The sequence below is a fragment of the Cornus florida genome, unplaced genomic scaffold, assembly GCF_030987335.1.
Source record: "Cornus florida cultivar Cherokee Brave unplaced genomic scaffold, ASM3098733v1 CherokeeBrave_3.0.0_Hap2_Chr02, whole genome shotgun sequence".
Taxonomy (NCBI): Eukaryota; Viridiplantae; Streptophyta; class Magnoliopsida; order Cornales; family Cornaceae; genus Cornus; species Cornus florida.
This window is the reverse complement of record NW_026775572.1, coordinates 28,168,012-28,188,721: the sequence shown is the minus strand read 5'-3', so window position 1 is coordinate 28,188,721 and position 20,710 is coordinate 28,168,012. Positions and strand designations below refer to the sequence as shown.

Below are 20,710 nucleotides of genomic sequence, written 5' to 3'. Positions count from 1 at the left end.
CTTTTTTATTTTATTTGTATGATATCATATTAAATTCCGATGCATCAACTTTTCTTTTTAGGGAAGTTTTTCTCTGTTTTATTTTAGTTTTAATTCTACTTATGTACGGCTGGTTGACTTCATACATACCTTTTTATTCTACCTATGGTACATACATAAGTTAGAATTTATAAGAGTAGTCAAATTTATTATACAAAACAAAATAAATAATAATACCCACGGATTGGAATTTGAAGGGAATTTAAAGGAAAATTTCAAATATTGGAAAATTGAGGAAAAATTGAAGAAATTTGGTAACTACGCAACTTCCCAAAACTACCCTTCTTCAAAGGGCTTTAACGTCTGTCTCTATTTTACTGATCTCTTTTACAACTTTAACCTCTCTTCTTCAAAGGGTATAATTATTATTTTTTCAATTCCAAACAAAAGCTTAAATCCATATCATTAAATAAACAAATGGTTTGATAATATATAGTACTGTTTAATTTGGTAAATAAAGTAATAAAATTGATAAATAAATCAACCAAAGAGTTATTTATGTAAAAAAATGGTATATCATTTTAGTTCCTCAAACACATTGTAAGGAATAAAGGTCATATTTTTTAATTAATAAAATATGCAATTGTCAAATAATTTGATACGGATCCATGATATTCGGTCCGACCCGACCCTTCTCGGACCGCCTCCCTCAGTTGCTTCGTTTCGAATCCTACCACTACTCTAGTATTTAGGCACAACCAGTCTGCCTTCCTCACTCTAAAAACCTCGCCACAAACCCATTGCGTCAGTCGACGAAGAAGCCTATAAAAGAGCCTGGCTGTCTTGCTTGTTAAGAACAACAAATATAATACAACCCAAACAGATCGAATATATATATATACACACAAACACATATTCACACATACACACAGTTGAGTGTGTGTATCGACTGCTTTATTCTCGAAAAGTAAGTCCCCTCTTCTTTGATTTCTCTCTTTCGAAAGCGGGGTTGATACAATCTGTTTGATTCAGTTTTAGATACACTTTTTATCTCGGTCTAGGGTTTGTTCTTTGTAGTCCGTCGGAACTTTATCTTGTACTTTCTTTGTCTAAGCTTGTATCAAATTATCTAGGGTTTCTTATTCATTAATTGGATATTTGTATGGATTGTCGCCGCTTTACTTGGGCCTTTTTATTTTTTGCAATGCACGAACACAGACACACGGTACATGTGTGTACTTGTTTTTGTTCTGGCACTGTAGACCTTTTATTTGTAAATTAGAGGAAGATTGAATATTTTTTTGATGTATAGGTCGTTTTCACATTGCCTATTGTCATACCATATTTGATTTCCTTTTGCTCAACTTTGGCTAGAGTTTCCACTTAATAGGTCATGCAAAGCTTATATGAAAGATATTATCAGTAAAATAGGGATATAAAAAGTCCCATTAATGTGAAAGATTCAATGGGTATATCAGGATATATTGATTTTGTTTTTAAGAAGGGTTTTCCAAAAATTAGTAACAAGCATTGAAACAAGGAGGGTTTTTGAGACCTTGAGAACATGTTGCTGGATACTTAAAAAAAAAAACAGAACATGTTGCTGGATGAACATGTCGCATGTATTATTGATAAACTGTTTCATAGGAGGTGCATTGGTGGGACATAAATAATTATGCATGAATCTGCCTCTGGCTTAAATTGGGTGGCGGTTTTTCTTTTTGAACTCAGAGGATTTACTAAAGAATGCTTTATGCCCTCTGTTTGTGGTTGACAACTTGAGTCCTTGACATAGAATTTTTTATTTTCTTAGGCCATCATTCGAAGTTATACGTGTGTATATTCTAGAATCTACTTATATGTTTAAGTGGACTATTTTTTCTCCTTTTATATATTAGCCGAGTTTTTCTTCATGCGAGAAGGCATTAGCGTGTTGACGATTTTTTCATTATGGAGTTGTTCATTGACTTTTCTTCTTTCATGGGTCTTTTCTTCCTCAGATATTGATATAATAAAGCATCACCAGTGAGGTGAATTTTGTGCAAACACTACTTTTTATTCGGTTGCCCAAAGATGGCGAATTTAGCGACTATAACCATAACTGGTATACTGGAAAAGGTATGTTTTTTTGGTCTCATGTACTGAAAAACCTGTTTCTTTCTTTCCTTTTTTTTTAAAAAAATATTTTTGTTGTTAATATTTTTGGTTGCTGCGTATTCTTTTTTTTTTTTTTTTTTCCCTTCATTGGAAAATGCTTGCAATTGCATCTTCACTTGTTTGATTTTATTGTGCAGATGACGGGGAAGGATAAAGATTACCGATATATGGCAACTTCTGATTTGCTAAATGAGTTGAGCAAAGAGGAATTTAAACTTGATGCTGATCTTGAGATAAAGTTGTCAAATATTGTCATACAGCAGCTTGATGACGCAGCTGGCGATGTTTCTGGATTAGCTGTTAAATGGTTTGGCATTTTTTACTCCTTCTTCAGCCACTATTTTTTTATGCAGTGTATTTATAGCACATCAAAGCATCTTTCATATTTTTCTTGTTATCAACCCTAAGTGGGGACATACACTTTGTGATGATCGGCTGAAAATGTCAATCCACACACACACACACACAAAAAAAAAAAAATGTATGCAGAAATACACGCTTCTATTTATGTTTTAATGTTTTATGTAGTTAATAGCTGCAGGGAGCTTAAACTAGCAACGCGAAAGTGTGTTTTGCAATCTGCATAACATTCTAATTTCAGCATATGTTATTTGTCTTCTGCGCTTTTTTTTTTCTTTTCTTTTTTTCGTTTTGTGCATGCGGGTTTATGTGTTCTGCACCGAACCTCTTTCAAAAGGCACTTCTCTGAAAAATTTCACAAGAATGCTTTCCCCAATATTTTGCATTGTTCTAATTTCATCTTGGTGCATTGGTTAGAGATTTACTTATCATTAGGTAGTCGTTATATATATATATATATATATATATATATATATAGATGTATGTATGTATAATATTTTAATGCCATGTCCTCGCTGTGTCTGCTGCGTCATCTGAGTTTTAAATTCTCCATTTGGGTGTCCACTTGGATTATAGTCATTTGTTTCTGCATGTCCTGCTTCTTATCATTCAAAATCATCATCGTCTCAATACACTTTTACTTGGATGGCATTTAGAGAAATGTGATGGTATGCATTCAACAGTCGATTGAAAAAATGAAACGAACCTTCACAAAATGTGTTCGCCCTCCCACAAAATGTGATGGTATTGCTTTGATTTAGTATTCTTTAAGTTCCCCAACATAAGTAAAATTGCCTAAAACAGTAACTTGATATTGTGCTCTGGAATTTTATTTTTCAAGTCTTATTTGGTGGTTTAATGTGATTTTTCAGTCTTGCCCCACTGGTGAAAAAAATCCATGAGCGACAAGTTCTGGAGATGGCTAATAAGCTTTGTGATAAATTGCTAAATGGGAAGGACCTGCATCGTGACATCGCAAGCATAGCTTTGAGGACAGTTGTTTCTGAAGTCCCCACTTCATCTGTTGCACAATCTGTTCTAGTTTCCATCTCTCCGAAAATGATAAAAGGGATAACTGGTCCAGTGAGTTCTCAAAAGCTAACTTTATACATATGAATGCTTAGTGGAGTTTGGGTTGAAGCATGTTAATGTTTGAAAATACACTTTTTTTGTTCCATTTAAATGATACTAGATTATTTTAGTTAAGAAAGGATATAATGTGCACAGAAGTAAATAACTTATATCTAATTGATGTGATAGCTTAGTGGAGTTTAAGATGTGGTGTGTTAGCTTTTGATGAATAACTTCCTTTATTCCATTTAAATGATACTAGATTATATTAGTTTGGAAAGTAATTGATGTACACAGAGAGTAAAATACACATGAATTGGCAATTGATCTGTATGTGATTATTAGGTCAGTGATCAATGATTTGATTGACTTATAAATTCAGGGTAGAAAAATCTACTCTCTATCACGAAAAGAAAATGATTTTGAAACTAATTTACTTCTTCACCACTTGCTTACCTTCGTATATTCAATATCAAAAGGCTGCCATTGACCTACAATGCAGAACATTCATGGGCCAATTTCCGAATAATAACTGTCTTTATTGTTCCATGTTTTGAGTCCTTAAACAGATAAGAAATTCAAACCCCATCCTGAATATGCGATGTGGTAAAAGATGTTCATGTGTTGGATTACTCCATAATTTAAGCCAATTTTTGTGCTATGGTAATAATCCTTGCAGAACATCCTTGCAAGTTACAAATAATGTAGTTGAAGTTTGTTATGCCCACAAAATCACTTGCTTTGTTCAGTTTGGTAGATTTTATTGCTTAAAGTATGCATATTTTTGCTTTACTTTGGGTTTTATGTGAAATTGGAGTACCAAAAAGGTTTTTAATGCCACGAAAGCTCTGTAGATGGAATCTTGAGGATTTTGAGGCAGTTCCTTTGTCTACTGTAGTTGTTGCAAAATGGGGTTAAAAAGCGGAAGCATGCTTGGTCTTGTGTTCATATGGCAATCAAAATTTTGTAAAACATTCTTGAGTTGAAGTTTGTAGAGATTCAAGAGTCCTATACCTCTTTGGATATAGTATAGTCCCAGACCCAAGATGAACACCTCTCTTGAATTCTTTTAGCTTTCCTTCCAAGCGCCTTCTTCTTCTTCCTTGGTCTTTTGCCTTTAGAACACCTCTATGACCCTTTCTTGAACTCCGTAAGCCTAGAGAAAAAGGAAACCTAGATAAAGGATATGTGTAGAGTGAGTCTCTTGCCTTTTGTGAATAATGCAAGACTTAGGGTTGTAAGCCCTTATAAGACATATATACAGGAGTCCCAAGGGAGTGGTAATATCACTCCCTACAATCCCGTGGAGTCTAAAATTTTCCACTCTCTTGCTCAACCTTCAGACTTGGGCTAGAAATGAGGATCTATTGGGCCCATTCTGTTCTTGGCTTCAATGGGTTATTTAATTGACCTGGTCATCTCATGACCCAATTACAACCCATTAACCAAACTTAACCCACTATATAAGAATGGTTGCACTCCAATTAGAGAAATGGTGAAACCACGAAATTAATATCTGAGATGACCCATCTAGGCTCAATTTGCCATCGGAAAAATTAATGTCATCAACCCAATTACTTTATTGGACCTTTATTTTGACTCTTTGATTATTTTCCGTTGGATCACATAAAACTTTCCTTCGACAAAATAATATATTTAATAAATAAATAAATATAAAACCATTTTCTCAAAACATTTTATCAAAAAAACGAGGCCCCAGATTTTCCGTGATCAAACTAATCATGTCAAAGTAAATGTCATATCATAGATTTATTCATGAGAGTATATGTTCCAATGTCAATAATCAATGGCTACCCAAAGTACTCAAGTCTCAGGCCCTGGGGCCCACCGAATAGATCTAAACAACCACTAACCAAGCCAAGAGTCCATACCTCTGTCATTCTTGAGTGTTATTCGCCATAACACCGATGAGGAGCAATTGCTTCAACGGCTCTTGCAGTTGGCTCAACTTATCGTTGATCCAGTTAGTTCTTTTCAGATAAAGAGTCCATCCTCTATCACCGAATGTGAACACTTCATGATAATGCAATATCCGTGATTTATATTCCCTATGCATAAACACTCATCATACATCTGTAAATCACATGGCGTAGTCAAAGGGACAACCACGGTCCATCTCATGGACCGACCAATACAAGTATTCTCCATATATATATGTAGAGCATTTAATAAAATCCCAGATACCATTAATAACAAATGTCAATTACATCCTATTTATTGGCTCGAAGGGCACTCAATCCCAACAGTATTATGGCTATGGATAAGGATTTTGCAAGAACTAAGAAATTCTGATTCATATTTCATCCTCTAGGGCTAGTACTTCGTACTGAATCTTAATATTAGATTTGTCTTTTAAACTGTTTAACAAATAATCTCTATTCTGCTTGCTTATGGACGTCAAATATTCACATCATGATGGAAATAGTCTCTCTTTCAATGTTCATTTATTGCTATAATCAATTTTATTTTCATTTATTTGTTTATGTGTTTATTCATTTCACTTGCGCTTCGTGCTAATCAATTTTAGTATTAATTGCCTTGCGCTTCGTGCTAATTCTTTGAACTGATAAATATTTTAGGGAATGAACACAGAGATAAAGTGTGAATGTCTTGATATTTTGTGCGATGTTCTTCATAAATTTGGGAATTTAGTGGCATCAGACCATGAGCTGCTATTAGGTGCACTGTTGCCCCAGTTAAGTTCCAATCAAGCCACCATCAGAAAGAAGACTGTTTCATGTATAGGTAAGAAAGAAAAGGAGGCTAACACAAATATGTTAATGATTGATATGTCAATAGGGAAGGATACACATCGTTTAGATCTAGGGTGAGAATTCAGTTTTGGGTAGTTGTGAAGCAGTTATGTAACACATTTTCTTATACCTGCAGCATCTCTGGCTTCAAGCTTATCTGATGATTTGTTGGCAAAGGCAACAGTTCAAGTTGTTCGGCTTTTGAAAAAAAAGGGTACAAAATCTGAAATGACCCGTACAAATATTCAGATGATTGGGGCTTTAAGGTATGTTTTCAATTTCCCCTCTCATGGAACCAATTGTGTATCTTATCTTTCTCTCGCTCATTTAATGATTCTTTGTTCAAATACTTACCAAAAAATATAAAAAAGGAAGAAGATTCCTCATGCATCTGACTAAAATTTGGTTTATATCTGATATGCTGTTCTCCTGTTTGTCATCAAAATTTGATGCTGTAGGAAAAGACACTAATTTGGCTTCAAAAAAAAGAGGAGGAAAAAAACTGTAATACAATTAGATCCACTCTTCATGGACAAACCTGGAGACTAAATCATATCCCTCCCGATATCTTAATACGTCATGTCCCTCAACTTCTCATCTTATTTGTCAAATAAAAAAGTACTTTGGATGCTGCACCTGATTGAAAAGTGCATTTCCTCATTGACTGGTTTTTTAGAAACCTGGAACCTCGTATAATATCTCGGTCTTCACATACCTCCAAAATATATCAATTTTCTCATGATAAAGTTATTTGTTTTTGTTTTTATTTTTTATTTATTTATTTTGTGTGTGTGTGTGTGTGTTGCCTCATTATGCTAGCTAATTCTTAATTCTCTGCAAGATCTATTAGAAACTTTCGGCTTTAGTAGCTTGCTTATGGATTGGTAATTTGTTTACTTTGAGCCTGTTTGGCAACATATCTCTTTTGTTGTCAAATCAGTAAAAAACAGATGTTTGGTAATGATTGTTACATTTTGCACAGTACTGCTTCAGAAAAGGCCTAAATCTGGAAAATTGTTTTTGCTATTGTAGCGAGAATTATTATATTAAAATCAAGTATAATGTAAATATTATATTTTTCACAATTATCCAAAAATTTTTTGCTTTGAAACATTGTGCAAAATTTTTTTAGTTGCCAAACATGTTGTTTTGGAATAAATCACAGCAGAACAAAAACATTACCACTTCTTTTTCATTTAAAATTGAAAACGCAAAATGGAAACAATTGCCAACTGGGCAGTACTCATTTTTTTTTTTTCAAGCTTATCTAAGTAGCCCAAAGATGAGCTTCTTACTGTTTGCTACCCCTTCGCCCAACATAACTTTTTTCTGTTTGTTATTTATTTATTTTTATTTTAAAAAAAACCCTATGGTAACAAACCACAAAACTTGTGTTTTAGCCGTTCTGTTGGATATCGTTTTGGTCCCCATCTTGGAGATACTGTTCCAGTACTAATTAGCTACTGCACGAGTGCATCAGAGAACGACGAGGAGCTTCGTGAATATAGCTTCCAGGTATTGTGCATGTCAGTACATTTTTTAAGTTATTTGTTTTGTAATTTGTTCCAATGTTTTTTTTTTTTTTTTTCCCTATATATATATATATATATTTTGTTGATAAGTTGTTACATTCCCCATTGTTTTCAATCCTTAAATTGATTTTATCATTTACTACACATGCATCATGCATACGAATTTTTATTGCAGGCACTGGAGGGCTTCTTACTTAGGTGCCCAAGGGATATTTCTTCATACTGTGATGAGATCCTTCATCTTACCCTGGAATTTCTTTGTTATGATCCTAATTTCACTGATAACATGGAGGAAGATACAGATAATGAGAGTCATGAGGAGGAAGAAGACGAGTATGCAGTTCTCTTATTCATTTGTGTGGCTGCGCGATACATTAAACATTTTTATATGATTGAAGTGCTACTAATACTTGATTCTTTATTACCTTGTAGTGAGAGTGCAAATGAATATTCTGATGATGAGGATGTCAGTTGGAAAGTTCGAAGAGCTGCTGCTAAATGCTTAGCAGCATTGGTTGTTTCTCGCCCTGAGTTGCTTTCAAAGCTATATGAGGAGGTATATTTTACAAGAGTGTTGGAATCGTTGCATTATTGGTAGCTTCCAAGTCTTAGTTGTTTGTATTTTATTTTTTTGCTGAGGTACTGGATCTTATCTTGCCATTTCGATGTGATGTATGCAATCCCCACATCTGAGTTTAAGTCATTTTGTGTTGTCAGAATATGATATTTATATTTGAATTGTAAGGGTGATTCGTAAGGAAGAGCAGAATGCTGTTTATATATGCAAATGAACAAGAATATACCAACTGAAAGAGTAAATTAGTAAATCATGCAAATTTCTTATTATGCAGGCCTGTCCAAAGTTGATTGATAGGTTTAAAGAAAGGGAAGAAAATGTCAAGGTATGGCTGAAAATGGTACTTTCAATGTAACTCGTTTCTCCTTTGCTTGGTTAATTATCTGGTTTGTTCTGCTGCAGATGGATGTATTCAATACGTTCATTGAGTTACTACGCCAAACAGGAAATGTTACAAAAGGACATAATGACACAAATGAATCGAGGTGAGTTTATTTTTGGTTTATGCTTCTTTTTTCGGTATAGTGTTCTATTACTTGAGTGCTGAATCTTGTTAATTTTTTTCCCTACATTATTATGCATGATCTTATCTTACTAAAAATGTATCTGGAAAGTGGAATAGTAAAATAACTTATACATATTTGCAGTGATTTAATAATGGAAGAGATGTTTTTGTAGTATGCTTTTGCCTTGAATTTTAATTTCTTATAGTAGCATACAACATTATACTGGATGGGTTAACATGACGACTGAACTTTTTTATGTTGAAATTTATTGAGCTTGAGAAACTTAAAAAGTTGTGTCTGTTAAATAGAATTTGTGGGCCTGTTTGGTTAAGTTTTCTGTTTTCTGAGAACTAAAAATCAGAAAACTGTACAAAACTGTATGGTTGACATTTTCTGAAAACTCAGTTAAAAAAGGCCTGTTTTCAGGGAATTGTCTTTTATGGTTCCCTTTTCTGTTCTGAGAACAGTAGTTAAAAAACTGTACCTTGGACTGACTTTGAGTATATTGGGTGTTCTTGAACACTAATATAAATCCTCATGGACTTATTGTTACTTTATTTTTTATTTTTTAATATATATATATATATATATTTTATTATTCCATCCATAATTATATTCCGTCCATGTTTCTGTTAAATCTAGATTAGGGCTCATCCATCCTTTTTGTTTATGCTATATGTTCTGAATAAAGTGGTATTGGTGGATTAAGACCATTCTGCTTAATCTCTGACAGTATCCTTGTACCCTAATGTGTAAATATATATATATATATATATATATATATATATATAAGTAAATTTAATAAATTTACAATAAATTGAAGGACCTGCAATTTGTTCTTTGCCCATATTGTACAATTTCTATTTTCATGTGCTTCTTGTTATTCGCTAAGATGTTCTCTTTCACAGAGAAAATTCTCTCATTCTTTTACTGATAGTCTGTAGGATTGGCTTATATTTCATACCTAGCTTGTCTATTGTGCAAGTGCAAAATTCTTCCTGATCCATATTGAAGGCATTGTCCAACCTATTCCAGAACAAACCACACCCCCCCGCCCCGCGGGCGGCATGAATGGTTTATACATTGTGTGCTTTTTGGTCCCATTGACCACTAACTGGTTCTTTTCAATAGAGAAAGGGACTTTTGTTCTGGTGTACTATTATTAGTCCGTAGAGCAGGCCTCTACTTCGGCACTGGCTTGTATTGTACAGGGTGACTCTTTCCTTACAATCATCTGATCTATTTAATATGCAGCCCAAGATGGTTATTGAAGCAAGAAGTACCCAAGATTGTTAAATCTATAAATAGGCAGCTACATGAGAAATCTTTAAAGACAAAGGTAGTAATTTGCTGATATACCTTTTCGCTTTTTCAAATTTAATTCTTTTTCGCAATCTGTCATGCCTCATTTTTCTGAGTTCGGTGCATTTTCTCAATTTTGATCTTTCTGTTACTTGTCATGCCTTGTTGATATGCAGGTTGGCGCCTTTCTTGTTCTGAAAGAACTTGTTGTTGTCTTGCCCGATTGCCTTGCAGACCACATTGGATCCCTTATTCCTGGAATTGAAAAAGCATTATGTGTAAGTTAGATCTTTCATGTTACAAGTATGTTACAAATTCTATCATCCCCCTCCTTTCTATATGGCTAATATTGTTGTTTCCCCATTTTTCTTAACAAACTTTGCCAGGACAAATCTGCTACCTCAAATTTGAAGATAGAGGCTCTTATATTTACAAGATTAGTGTTATCTTCACATTCACCTTCTGTATTCCACCCTTATATTAAGGTAAGATACCAAACTTATTCTCCACTATTTGGTAGAGTTTCAAGGCAAAATGTGAGTACATGTTTTGGAGCGTTTCCTGCCCTTACATTGGGCACATTGATATTGATTCTGAAGTAATCAGGCTGTCTTCATACAGCTATAATTTCAACTTATTGAGAATGCAGTAGTAAAAACTCAGGCTGTCGAGTATAAAAATGCGAGTGAGTGTTGTAGTAAAGCCCAAGGCTTAAGTCTGTACTCGGTTTACAATTTGATGAAATGATAGGAGGCTGAGTCTGTCACATCCAGACTTGCAGTGGCTATAGGGTATATTCTTGCTGTGGAACTAGGAACGCTTTCTTTCTGCAAGTTACCTTATTGGTTCTCCTCATCCGTGTTTATCTTTGATGCAGTTCATTACTTAGAATGTACAATTTCTTATTTGCGGTTTCAACTCTTTAAACAACTTATCTTTTTAGGGTTTGATGAAATAGAAGTAAAGAATAATGAAGTAGCTGTAATTTTGGAATGGCCCTCAGGAATTTCAGAATGCAGATAAGCAGCAGTAAAGAGAAGTATAAAAAACGAGGAAGAGTATCAAAATCTGTTAATTGAGAATAAGCTCATTTTGCTCTAGCCACTTAAGGTAGGAACCCTACCAATAGCAATTATAAAATAAGTTGTCTAAAAGAATTAGAAACTTATTAAATAAGAAATATTTTGCATAGAAGATTTTTGAAATTATAAACAGGACTACTAGTTCTTGAAAAAAAAATGGATTAATGAATTCCATAACTAAACAACTAGTTCCTAGATTCTATACAATCCAAACCTCTGAAGGTTACTGAGTAAATTCCCATTTAGATTATAATGATTCAAGTGCAACAAAAATCAAGGCCCACTCGATTTACTCTTTTTCTTTTTGATATTCTAAACTCAATTTACCCCTTTCTTGTTAACACGCTCTGCATCAACCTTATCTTCTAGTTTTTTTATATTTTGTTTGGATAATCTCGTATTTGCATCACCCCATGGATAAGCAGATGTACTTGTAGTGTGGCTCTTTAATTATGATTCAAAATGATGTTATTACAGGCTCTTTCTTCCCCTATTTTATCTGCTGTTGGTGAGCGTTATTACAAAGTAACAGCCGAGGCATTAAGAGTGTGTGGGGAAGTTGTTCGTGTTGTACGTCCAAATATTGAGGTGAGATTTTCTACTAACTTTGAGATATTACCAGACCAGACCATTTACTGAGGCACAAGTGGTTCTGTTTTTTAGGGTTACGGATTTGATTTCAAACCTTATGTTCATCCGATATATAATGCCATCATGACACGCTTGACAAACCAAGATCAAGATCAGGTTAGTAGAATTACCAACCGAACAATTTTTGTGCAATTTTACTTCATCTCACAAGGTCCATTTTCCAGGAGGTTAAAGAGTGTGCTATTTCTTGCATGGGACGTGTTGTTTCTACATTTGGTGATAATCTCAAAGCGGAATTACCTGCTTGCCTTCCTGTTCTTGTTGACCGGATGGGAAATGAGATAACCCGACTTACAGCTGTGAAGGTTGTGTTCAAAGTTCTTACGTTTTGATTTTGTATTTGTGATAGTAATGTATGAATGCTATTTAATGTTAATGGTAATATTTATAGCCTTAAATTTCATTTCTTACAATTGTGCAATTGCCTATTTTTACATAATGTACTTTGATATGATATTATGAAAATGGATTAGTGTCTAATATGGTGTCTGGTGTCCAGGCTTTTGCTGTTATTGCTGCTTCGCCGCTACACATTGATCTATCATGTGTTTTAGAGCATGTTATTACGGAGTTAACTACATTCTTGCGGAAGGTATGGGCAGATGTCGTTCTTCTATTGTATAATTTCTCAAGCTATATGGATTTCTGTACTATTTGATGGAAAACTTCTGAACTAGTTTGCTTCTTTTGGAGAATAGGCTAATCGGGCATTGAGACAGGCAACATTGGGGACACTGAATTCTCTAGTTGTTGCTTATGGTGATAAAATTGGTCTGGCTGCTTATGAAGTTATCATTGTGGAACTTTCAGCTCTGATAAGGTTTGTTTATTGAACTTTTTCCTAAAATTACTTGTTTAATCATGTTAATTTACCTATTTTTATGTTCTTTCTCATCTTCTCATGGTTAGTCATGGTTATGATTGAAGTTGGTTTTTAGAATGTTAAATGTATCCTTATTTTTCTGTTATTTGCATTCAGTGATTCTGATTTACATATGACGGCTCTAACTCTGGAGCTCTGCTATACCTTGATGGCCGACCGAAGGTCAAGCTTAAATGTTGGTTCAACTGTTAGAAATAAAGTTCTTCCTCAAGCGTTAACATTAGTAAGAAGCTCGCTGCTTCAGGGGCAAGCCCTCTCGGTATTCCCTTAGCCTTGATTGGAATTTGTAGTTTTGTCCATGAAGTTGGCTCTATTTGAAACCTCTTCTCTGGATATTGCAGGCTCTACAATACTTTTTTGCTGCCTTGGTTAATTCAGAAAACATGAGTTTTGATGCTTTGCTAGATTCTCTTCTTTCAACTGCAAAACCATCTCCCCAGTCTGGTGGTGTTGCCAAACAGGCGTTGTTTTCCATATCTCAGTGTGTGGCAGTTCTATGCCTTGCTGCGGGTGATCAGAAATGCTCAACTACCGTAAAAATGCTTACAAACATCCTGAAAGCTGACAGCAGTACTCATTCGGTAATTGTTATTATTTGTTTAAAGTTTAAGATCATAATAGAATTATAGATCTGTTGAGTTAGCTCTTTATATGGTTGCTTATCATATTTACAATCTTGTTTGGTTGGTGAAATTGGTTTACTGGTGTTTATTGATGACAACCCTGACATTTAATGTAATTTAGACCAACAGTTCTGCGGCCTAGCGGTACAAGGCTCCTACTTCCCAAAGGGAGGTCAGGGGTTCGAACGTCAATGGAGGTAGTGTGTGTGAGTCCCAACTAGGAAAAAAAAAAACAAAAATGTAATTTAGAGCGTTGGCTTTTTGTTCCGCACTTTAAATGCTTATAACTGATTCTTGAATGGTACTAATAAGAGTAAGTTGAGATAGGCTTATCTTGCTTCTTAAGGGATTGAGACTTCTCTGAAGGGTCTATCACTGGTCTCTTTCCTAGACTCGTCAAAGCTCAGAACGTTATTGAGTCTATTTACAGTAATACTTTATAATGACTAGGATTTGGGTGTCATATTATTTCTGTCTATAGTTTGATAGATATTCATGGAAAGGAGATAAAGCACATGCTGCTTGATGCTAAACTGAAAATCCTCCATAAGTTCCTTATATATTCCAAAGTCTTAATTCACGGTATTGCTTGAAGGAGATAAATTTTGAATCCTGCTACCAATTTTTACTTAAATGGTAGACTCTCAATCAAAAATTTGAATGTGCATTTTTTAATCCCAAATTTTGTCCATGAAAAATTCCAGTTAATTAATTGGCTTTCGGGGTCGATAGATCATTTGTGGACTCAAAATTTTTATTTGTCAAAGATTTGTCCCTGTATTATTCAACACACATTGCTCTGCCCCTGATTCACAAATCTACAATGTGGATTTTAGCTGGGTGAGCTCTGTACTTTGCTGATTGACAGTCTTTGCTGTTTCTTTCTTAGATTCTGTAATGACGTTTGATCTTTGTTTTCTTCCTCATCAAATTCTGAGTTCAACATTAGTTTTGATAAGGTTATTTTGAATATGGGTATTGGAAATTGGTTCAAACATTGAAGACAGAAGGAGAGAGGGAGTCGCCATTTGCTGGCATATGTCAATAAAGGAAACATAACCTTGATGAGAACAGTATTGTAGGGGCAAAGTTCCACCTCTGTTGATGCTTTTCTTGGGGTCCGGACTGTGGCTTACTTTGGCCACATAGTCATCTATATTCCTTCAATTGTGTACTTAAAACTCCTTCAGTCTATACATCTGCCAGCAAATGATGTGGAAAAAAAAATAATAATAATAATAAAAAGATCTTAAGCCATCTTATTTGCATCACTGGGTCACTCCTGTTTTGTAAGGACTTATACCTGATACTTGCGTTTATTTCCAAATTTAATTTTCGTTCCAACAATTTTGTGTTATTTAAAGGAACATGGTAATAGATATATTCTAGCTCTTTTAGCATACTCTATCTTGTTGATTCCTTTTGTACATTTTGTCTTTTCTTTAATTTTCAATTTCTTTTTTATTTTATTTTATTTTGATTCCCTGTTGCGTTTGAATTTATGTCATAGTTAATTTCTCGGTGCTTCTTGCAACTGCTTAATTTTGTTTTTAGGCTAAACAACACCTTGCGCTGCTATGTTTGGGAGAAATTGGGAGGAGGAAGGATCTAAGCTCGCATGCACATATAGAAAATATTGTTATCGAGTCCTTTCAATCTCCTTTTGAGGAGATCAAGTCTGCTGCATCTTATGCTCTTGGAAATATTGCTGTTGGGAATCTGTCGAAGTATTTACCATTTATTTTGGACCAGATTGATAATCAGCAGAAGAAACAATATCTTCTGCTTCATTCTTTGAAGGAGGTGTGTTCACTGATCTATAAGACCTTCTCAGAGTTCAGTGTTATTTTCTTAATCAGGGTTTGCTTGAACATGCCTACTCTGTCCTATGCTCATCAACCTTTTGCAGGTTATCGTGAGGCAATCTGTGGATAAAGCTGAGTTTCAGGATTCAAGTGTTGAGAAGATACTTACTTTGCTATTTAACCACTGTGAAAGTGAGGAAGAAGGCGTTCGCAATGTTGTAGCTGAGTGTCTGGGTAAAATTGCCCTTATCGAACCTGCAAAACTTGTTCCTGCGCTTAGGGTATGACTTCTATACATTTACTTTAGTATTTAGTATTGCATTTGTTTTGTTACTTTTGGTAAGTAATGCTCTGTTGTTTATGTTTTTGTAGGAACGCACAACCAGTCCAGCTGCACTCACTAGAGCCACTGTTGTCATTGCTGTAAAATATTCTCTAGTTGAGCGGCCAGAGAAGCTAGACGAGATAATCTACCCCGAGATCTCCTCTTTCCTGATGTTAATTAAGGATCATGACCGGGTAATCTTGAAATTTAATTGCTACATTATTTTGTTTCCAATTACCACACATCTCTATTTTAGTTTTACCAATATATATGCATATAATGGTGGTTAGGCGGATAGTGATACAATGGGTTTGGCAGGAATTTTGCAACATTAGCGTGGTTTCTTTAATCATTTTCTTTGTCCTGTTAATGCTATTTTTCTATAGGTGAATATCTGGATTGTTGGGAAGTCTTGGAACATAAGCATATAATCCTTTGTCTTCATTTTGTTTATTTGTTATCCGTTAATTCTTATTTTTCTATTCCTTTCCCCTCCCTTTTTTTTTTTTGTTTTGATTTTTCGTGAATGATTTTGCAGCATGTTAGGCGTGCAGCTGTCTTGGCTTTAAGTACTGCAGCCCACAATAAGCCAAACCTAATTAAGGGTCTTCTTCCAGAATTGTTGCCACTTCTTTATGATCAGACAATTATTAAGGTAACTTAACCTTTCAACTGTCACAATCTTGTTTCTTAAGCATTTTCTTTGTTTGAATGCTACCTATGATATTACCCAAGGAATGAAATTTCCTCCTTAGCATGATATATTTTCTGTGTACAATTTGCATGGATCAGTTGCAAATACTGATGCAATGTAGATTATACTTTATATATTCAACTCTATAATTTGTCATGGTATTGTAATGTCCATATGACATTAGATGCTTTTACATGACGATCACTGATGAAGAAAGCTTCAACACAACATCCTAACTGCTAAGCAGGGACACCAAAAACACAATTGGTTAATGACTCAGATTCCATGGTATCGGTACCCTTTTCCATACACACAATTTTCATCTCCTTTCTTTATTAGGAGACAAAGGATTTGCTAGGAAGGAAGCTTTTCAAAAGCTCTCTGTACTAAACTAGCCATGGGTTCTGGGAAGAAAAGACATAGCCCAAGAACAGGAATAGCTCTTGAGGAATCGAGACCATTATTAGTTGAAAAGGGGCAAAATAGTGGTCCATTTTCTGGTTTTGTGAACTGAGTGACAGCTGCATGTAGTTTTTCAGCATCAATAACAAGCACAAAAGCATGAGAAGTCACCTTGGAAGGAATTGGGGGCTTCCAAGTGAAACTTCCTAAAATTAGATTCTTCACTAATAATAGTCTTAATATTAAAAAAAAAAAAAAAACCCCGCAATGCAGTGTGTATATTATATGTCTACCTTCCAATCTTGCATCATCTAAGCTCAGAAACATGCCCTCTATGTCTTCGACCTTCCAGTTTCTAGATACATCTGAATGTGGGCAAACCATGTTCATTCTTAGTTCTAGAGAGAATAAGTTAATAACCCCATTTAGCCTCCTTGTCAACTACTGTGTTGGGTTTCCGATAAGCAATTCCAGGGGAGCTGAGCCATACCAAACAGATTTCCAAGTCCGGGATGTTTGGAGGGCTACGCCTTTGTGTGTTTGGTGGTGTATTTGGCTCGAGAGGAACAAGAGATCTTTCGAAGGAATATGCTTAAGTTCTCTATTATTTCTACTCTTTTTTTTGTTGGGTTGTAGGGAGATATTATAGATCTTTAGAGGAGATGGTCGATTTTTTGGGCTCCTTGAATGTCTAGAGGCCCTATTTGGCCTTGTGGTGTAGTTCTCTTGGGATGCGCTCCCCTTTTGAGCACTTTTATACAATTTTACTTATCAAAAAAAAAAAAAAAATCCAAAATTTGACAAAAGATGCTTTTTCCGCCAGCTGCTGAGCCACCTTTTGCAAGGGGGAACGGTTTATAACTTTCTTTCCAGAAGTTACAACCATATCATTATATGAGTCAATCATGTGCCTCAGACTGTCATCATTAGCCCCCTATTTGCCTACCGTGTCTTTGTCTACTCCCCTCCCTTCTCTTCCTACTTTAACATTATTGTTATAATGTCAAGAGCCACTTTGCAAACGGGAAGAATGTGGAAAATGAATAGGCCCTGATATTTGGACTATCAAAATCCTATTTTTTTATTTTGTTTAATGGGATTTAAAATCTTCACCTTTCCCTGTGCAAGCATAATTTCTTTGCAAGTTATTACTCTTTATTTTCATCTATTAATTACCATGAGGTGAAAAGAACATAGAAAAAAAGGTGCTGGTGGTTCCAAGTTTCCTAGCAACTCCTGTGGTTGCTTTCTTGTGGTTCTATTACCACATTTTCTTATGTTTGCTTTCACTACTGTTCACTTCATCGTTGTTGGTCCCTCATGGTTATGTATTCCTTTTTCATTTCTGTTGCAGCAAGAACTTATAAGAACAGTTGATCTTGGTCCTTTCAAGCACACAGTGGATGATGGCCTTGAGCTGAGGAAAGCTGCATTTGAATGCGTAGACACATTGTTGGACAGCTGTCTTGATCGAGTGAACCCTTCGTCTTTCATTGTTCCTTACCTTAAATCTGGTTTGGATGGTGAGTTGTTAGCTCAAATATCATTGTCCTTATTTCCCATTTGTTATGCCTTTTCTTTTTGTTGTGGAGTTTAATGTTAGTGCATTCCTTTCATTTTTATCATTTAGTCGTATCCTAGATATTCTGTGATCTACTTTTTTCATGGAAATGGTTATAGTTATTGTTGTTTTTCCTCTCTAATTGTTTGGCATCTTCCTTGTTAGTCTCTTTAAGATTTGAGAGTTGGGAATTCCTTAAGTACTATTATTTGTCATTCAATTTGAGGTATGATTGTCATGGTGATAATATAATTGAGTCGAATAAGTAAGAACCTTCTATACTAATTTGGATATTGGTTTTCTACAGATCATTATGATGTTAAAATGCCCTGCCATCTTATTCTCTCAAAACTTGCGGATAAATGTCCTTCTGCTGTATTGGCAGGTCAGTGTGTCATTTCATTTTGATTTTAGGATGTCCAACATGCGTCTAGCATTTACATCTGATTCCAAATTAATTTTCTTTTCAGTTTTAGACTCGTTGGTGGATCCTCTTCAGAAAACTGTCAATTTTAGGCCAAAGCAAAATGCTGTCAAGCAAGAAGTTGATCGTAATGAAGACATGATTCGGAGTTCTCTTCGAGCAATTTCATCCTTGAATCGCATAAGGTGCGGCCCTTAAGCTTTTCATGTATTGTATAAATACATATATATATGTGTCAAAAAAGGAACGCACTATTGCACCTCCTAAGAAGCATGGACACTTCCAGAGTAGATACCGATAGTTCTTCGACACTCGTTGATATGTGTTCTATGCATCTTGAACACATCCATAATTTAAAAAAAAAATAGTAATAATTTTGGACACTTGTTCAACAATTCTTGACTAATGAAACTTGAACATTGAATTTATATCAATGGTTATTGTCTATAAATTGTGGATGGAATATGCGAGATGGTTTTTCACACTTCTAGTGTGGATCTTTTTGGTTCTCTTTTGGGGTGAATTGTATTAGTTTCTAATATGTTGAATTGGTCATGGACAATTCAATTGTGTGTTATTGTAAATAAGTAACCTTGTTTTATTAACAAGGAATGCAAAGGTTTGGGTCCTTCAGGAGTATTTATTTATTTTTGATAAGCAACTTAAGGAGTATCTATGTATTATATGGACAAGATTAGTCTGTTATGTTGCTATGAAATTTACCTCTCTTACATTACACCCCAGTGGGTCTTGGCAAATGCATATTGTTTATGTGTGTGTATTTGCAGTGGAGGAGATTGCAGTCTCAAGTTCAAGAACCTCATGAGTGAAATAGCGAAGACTCCAACTCTGTGGGAGAAGTATTGTTCTGTTCGGAATGAGTGATGAAGAAGAAGATGATTCCGAGCTTGTTTCAACTTGTTGCTGCAAAGAGTGAAAGAGAGAACACTGTCCTTGATTTCTTGGGACAAGTATCTCAAAAAAAGGGTTATACACCACATGGATGGGGAGTGACGCTTGATATGCTTGCTTGAAGGGAGCTTATATGGAAAGGTCAACATCTCTTGTTTTCGTCACAGAATATTGGATATGGTCTTTCCTTGTATAGGGTAGCATCCTTTGCCTAATATTTTCTGGCTCGCGCTCTTTATCTGTTTTGTACGTTAATGGAAATTGTCAACCCTATACTGGCTATCCTTCCCCATCCTCCACCCATCACGGGCCTGGATATAGAATACCAATTCTCATTTTTGAATGGAAACCATTTAAATTTATAGAGTAATTGTAAGGTTTGTCAGATGTGCTGCAATCTGTTCTATTGTTTTGGTTGTTATTGTTATGCCAGCGAAGTTTTACTTCAAATATGATCGTCTGCTGTTTATGTTGCCCAAATGTGGAGTGGTTAAAACAAAGGAGTGGGAATTTTTAATTGTGACTTTGCAGGTAAATTTTAGATGCCATTAAATTTTTGTCCTCCTATTCCAGCTTCCCTCCCTCTCTTCTGCCAGGATTACTATCCCGATTGATTGTCTGCTACGACGAAGGAACAAGACATGGGTTGGGCTGCCTCAAAGAGTTCACACGTGTGGTGCACAAGGGAGCTATTTTTAGATGGTCGCGATCAATAACCATTAGCTAAATAATGTGTACCGTTGTGATTGGCTTGGGATCATCATGTAATAACTTTTTGACACCTCATGGTCTGACACAAACAAATGTGCAAGCATGGTGATTGACGAGCACCAATGATTCTAGGATCATGCATGGTGATCGACCAGCATCAGGATCAAGCAATAATTTCTCGAGGGTTTGTGTATTCTAGCTGTGATTGATTGGCTTGTTTACAAGATTGGGTCAGTCTTAAGCAAAACAATATATAATGAAAAAACAAAATAAACAAATGGACATAATAGTAATACAAGAAGTAAAAGACAAAATAATAGATTACATGATACAAAATTGTAAGTAATGCTATGGGAGAAAGCCTACAATATTTAGTAAA

At 35.1% G+C, this 20,710-nt stretch overlaps 1 protein-coding gene across 1 annotated transcript; it reads left to right on the top strand.

Moving 5' to 3' along the window:
* The first annotated feature begins 748 nt into the window (after nt 1–748).
* On the top strand, nt 749–20,005 carry LOC132294461 (cullin-associated NEDD8-dissociated protein 1). Its single transcript, XM_059792331.1, has 29 exons — nt 749–946; nt 1,980–2,097; nt 2,274–2,443; nt 3,369–3,579; nt 6,168–6,333; nt 6,478–6,607; nt 7,742–7,856; nt 8,049–8,206; nt 8,306–8,429; nt 8,725–8,775; nt 8,853–8,935; nt 10,211–10,295; nt 10,435–10,536; nt 10,645–10,743; nt 11,818–11,928; nt 12,004–12,087; nt 12,156–12,296; nt 12,491–12,583; nt 12,690–12,811; nt 12,971–13,133; nt 13,216–13,455; nt 15,052–15,300; nt 15,407–15,583; nt 15,675–15,821; nt 16,166–16,282; nt 18,078–18,246; nt 18,592–18,669; nt 18,755–18,893; nt 19,497–20,005. The coding sequence occupies exons 2-29, from the start codon at nt 2,053–2,055 to the stop codon at nt 19,591–19,593; spliced, it is 3,666 nt and encodes a 1,221-aa protein (XP_059648314.1). The 5' UTR covers nt 749–946; nt 1,980–2,052; the 3' UTR covers nt 19,594–20,005.
* Nucleotides 20,006–20,710: the final 705 nt, after the last annotated feature.